Here is a 4094-nt window from a genome sequence, read left to right as displayed (position 1 = left end):
GTTTTGACTTTTCCCACTCATTTGGTGAGCTTTTCAATTTGAAACAAAATCACAAATATATCATATTTTGAATTTTAATCAGTATTTCCAGTAACACTGCGTAAAAATGCACTGAAGAATTAATTTCTCTTTTCACAGAGGAACACAGAAATTCTTAACTTGCTCAGTGAAGATTCCTTGCTAGCACCCCAGTGCACACCACCCTGTCAGAAATCCATGATCAAACCATTGTCTCAGATTTTTTTAGCTCTTCTGGATTCACACATAAAAAACCCCACACAGGTGTATACCTCACTATTTATTCACCTGGATTGTCATTCGGATCCTGTAGGGTGACACAGAAGTAAGCCAAATTCAACTATTCCTTTGCACCATAAGAAACTTCATAAAATTCTAATATTAATTCAGCAACCAGCAGTTTTCTGTACCTGTTCATAGAGCAAAGCAGCCTTACCAATGGACAGTCAGCTGTACCACCACTACCAGAACATCTGAATTTCTTGGACAAAATAAAAATATGCAAATTTTGTCTTCTTATTCCAACATACACAATATTTTCAAGTCTTCCAATACAATGCAGAATGAAACTCTCATAAGAAACTGGATGCAATTTTCAAATGGATACTTTTTTAACTCAAAGACTGAATAGCTGACTGCAAGTCATTCAAAAAAACACCACATTTCAGAACCGCTTTTCCATTTCTAGACTCAATCCATCTCCTCATCAATAACATTCTTTCACTAGGACATAGAAATCAGTTTCCAAATATTTAATTATAGTTGGAAAAAGATTACAAAATAAAAAGTTTTATTGTACTCGAGACTAGAGAAAAAGATTACTTTCATTTTTTCATTTCCTTCGAATTCGAGAAAATAACAAGCAAACAAATGACAACAAAACCTAACAGATGTATGAACTAGTTTCAACAATAAAGCTTGGAAATTCAGAAAGGATTCCACCAAATAAATGTCAGTGGCTGAACCTGGCAGAAGCCATTCCCCACAGAAGTGCTGCATTCCTAGAATGAACTAATGCCCTTCAGTAAAACAGAAAGTCACTCAGGCAAGGCAGGACTTAGAAGAGACCAAGGATTAGCATCTCCAAACACCGGAGTCACATGAAGCATTTTGGATCCCGCGTCAATTCAGAGCTCATCATGTTTTGTAGGGTCCAGACTGGGTTTGATGAAGACTCCCTCCATGGCTTTCCAATAGTTGTGGTGGTTGGCAGCAGGCATGCCATGGACCTCCCGCTGGCCCCTAATGGGGTGGCCGTACTGCTCCCCCGTGATGGACAGGAACACCTCAGTCCCCACGTGCCTGAAGCGCACGGCGTCCTCCCGCTCCCAGAAAGTCCCACTGCACTGCACAATCCAGAAATCCAGGTCATCTCCTTCGCCATCATCCCCAAAGGCACTTACTTCCTGTTAGAGACACAAGCTTCCTCGAGTGAGAGTGTAAGCAAACACCTCCAGCACACACAAATATCAACCACAGGCTCAGCAGAGCTCAAAGACAAGGATGGGGGAAGGAGTGGTGTTGTTTTGCTTTGTCAACAGTTTCCAAAGCCAGAAGCAGTCAGGTTCTACCACTACAATCTGAACACAGTGCCAACAAACTCCAACCTGTAATCTGAGCAAAAAGTGCTAAAAAACCTCCAACAAAACAACACCCCACAACAACAGTTGAACATTCTTACCTTAATGAAGTGCCTACACTGAAAAATGAAACCTGAGGGAAGGTTTTAGACTCAACCTTTCCCTTACGCAATTCTTTTGAAATGTTATTTTTCCATCACTTCTTTTAATAATCAGGTTATCTAGACACCCTACACAGAGCTGGACCTTATTGTACCAGCCACTTTACTCATGGTGAAAGAAAAACTTTTCCACAAAGAGTCAGATCTTCCAAGTTTGAATGTGACAACCTATCTACATAGCCTGACATGACTAACAACAAAAATCTTCCAACAACTGCATTGTTTAAGAGAGATTTTCAATCTTGGAGAAGTAGGTGTTCAAGGACAAGACTGGAGCTGAATTACAGTTAGAAATTACACTCTTCTAGATATGAACAAAATTATAAATAAATAGGATTGTAAGAGCAGATTCAGTTTTCCTGTGGAAAAAGGACAGACAAGTAAGAAAAGTGAAATGAAGTAGGGATAGCAAGAAGACAACTGAGACTAATAGACTGGATCACCAAGGAACATGGATGTAGGAATGCCTAATATTATATAACACATGATTAGTTGCCTGGATCTAGAGTAATCTTCACAATGTTGAGGGAGATACTCAGTCTCCTGCATCTTGAAAACACCAAACATTTCAGGACAGTCTTCCCAGTAGTAACAGTGTGCCAAAAAAAAAAACCAACCCAAAAAAACCCCCAACAAACAAACAAACCAAAAAAAGTAGATTTGTTAAAAGTACTGTGAAATACCAGTACTGGCACATACTAATCTTACCTCTGTCAAGAACTGAAATACATCATTTCAGGATGCAGAAAAGCCTATATTTGAATCTGGATATGCATAGACATACTGCTTCTGGCAGCTGGTACTCAAGCCTGATTCTCCAAAACCCCCAAAAACTGGAGAGACTATTGTCAATAGCATACAGTACTTACACAAAAGCTTAAGATTTATTTAAACCAACTCACTTGGTTATTGGAGAGTGGTGACGGGAAGTGATGAGTGTGCAAGTTTTTCCCAGTGTTAACGTGGGTAAGTCGTATGGCTTGCCCACATTTCACTGGTGTCCCACGCTGGCAGCTGCTGTCACTCTTCCCACGGATCCGCCAGTAGCTGTTGGCATCATCTGAAGCTTCAACTCCTGTCACTGACTGCTGCCCACTTCCTGTTTGAATAAATTAAATGACACAAGACTTACCCCGCTTCCCCAGTTCAAAAAGACATGAGAAACCTACAGAAATTTGCTTTAATATTGTCATGCCTTCATGTTTACGAGATGTTGAATTCTCACAGTCCATTTACTGATTGCAAAAGGCAGCCAGATACCAAATAATCTTTCTGATGGAAGCAGTGAAACACAGCGTGTGTTAGCAGATGCAAACTGTCAAAGTTCATGGGGAACACACAAGAAAAAAAATCTGATCCGAGACAGGTACTACTGATGCCATCCCACCTTTATCAAAAACACTATCAAGGTCTTCGTGTTCCCAAACAGACCAACACCCTCGTTGCCAGAACAGACATTGGGAAGGTTCTGCTGAGGCCCTTGACACTGAGCAGGGCTTTCCTGAGGGACAAGGGCAGAGCACCCCCGTCACATCCCGACTCCAGGGCCCACACAGCAGCTGACACACGCTCCTGTCCCGTAGGCCTCAGCATCCCCGTCCCTGCCGTGTCTCCAGCCCACCCCTATACCCCACCCCGGGCCTGCCGCTTCCCTCTGCACCGAGGGCACGAATCTCGGGAAGCTACAACTTGCTCCACCTTCCCCACCGCCCTCACCGCCTGCCCACCCCCGCCATTTCCCCGCCAGGCACCGTCTGTCCCCCCCCGCTTCCTCGCACCCCTCACAGCCCGTGCCCCGCCATTTTCCAGCTCCCCGGCCGGGCCCTGCTCACCGGAGCCGTACTTGACCTCGTGCGAGTGCAGCCGCACGCTGTGGCGGGTGTTGAGCAGTTTCAGCACCGAGCCGCAAGTCACGGCGCCCGGCGCCGGCTCCCTGCCGCGGCACAGCCCGGGCAGCAGCGCCAGGAGCAGCAGCGGGAAGAGGCGGCGGCCGCCCCGCATCGCGCCGCAGCCGGCCGGCCCCACCGCCCCCTCAGCCCGGCCGCCACCGCCGCCCTCAGCGCCGCGCTTCCGCTCCCCCGCGCGGGCCCACCGACCGCCCCGCCCACCGCCGCGCCCAGCCAATCGCCGCGCGCTCCCCGCCCCACCGCGCGCTCTCATTGGGCGACGGCGAACCGGCCCGGAGAGAAGTGGCCAATCAGAGCCCGCGGCGTGGCGGCCCCCAGGGGAGGACGCGAAGGAGAACTGCGGGCGCCGCTCCTTCACGGGGCCCGGCCGGCGCTGCCGCCGCCCCCGGAGCCTTCGCCCCCGGCCCGGAGCGGTGTCACCTCCGGCT

General features: G+C 47.6%; 1 protein-coding gene across 1 annotated transcript; it reads right to left on the bottom strand.

The window, feature by feature from the left end:
- Nucleotides 1–285: 285 nt before the first annotated feature.
- SDF2L1 (stromal cell derived factor 2 like 1) lies at nucleotides 286–3824 on the bottom strand. Its single transcript, XM_066199774.1, has 3 exons — nucleotides 3592–3824; nucleotides 2662–2858; nucleotides 286–1424 (listed from the first exon to the last, which is right to left on the bottom strand). Exons 1-3 carry the CDS (start codon nucleotides 3758–3760, stop codon nucleotides 1146–1148), a joined length of 645 nt encoding a protein of 214 aa, XP_066055871.1. The 5' UTR covers nucleotides 3761–3824; the 3' UTR covers nucleotides 286–1145.
- Between the last annotated feature and the right edge of the window lie 270 nt (nucleotides 3825–4094).

This window comes from Chamaea fasciata, unplaced genomic scaffold (genome assembly GCF_029207755.1).
Source record: "Chamaea fasciata isolate MVZ Bird 193981 ecotype frontalis unplaced genomic scaffold, bChaFas1.0.hap1 SCAF_18, whole genome shotgun sequence".
NCBI lineage: Eukaryota > Metazoa > Chordata > Aves > Passeriformes > Sylviidae > Chamaea > Chamaea fasciata.
Note: the sequence above shows the minus strand (reverse complement) of the source record. Positions and strands in the feature narration are given on the sequence as shown.

Coding starts and splice junctions, on each gene's coding strand:
- SDF2L1 (XM_066199774.1), bottom strand. CDS start 3,760: ATGCGGGGCGGCCGCCGCCTCTTCCCGCTGCTGCTCCTGGCGCTGCTG. Junction 2,859..3,591: donor CGAGGTCAAGTACGGCTCCG/GTGAGCAGGGCC, acceptor TTATTCAAACAG/GAAGTGGGCAGCAGTCAGTG. Junction 1,425..2,661: donor CACCACTCTCCAATAACCAA/GTGAGTTGGTTT, acceptor TGTCTCTAACAG/GAAGTAAGTGCCTTTGGGGA.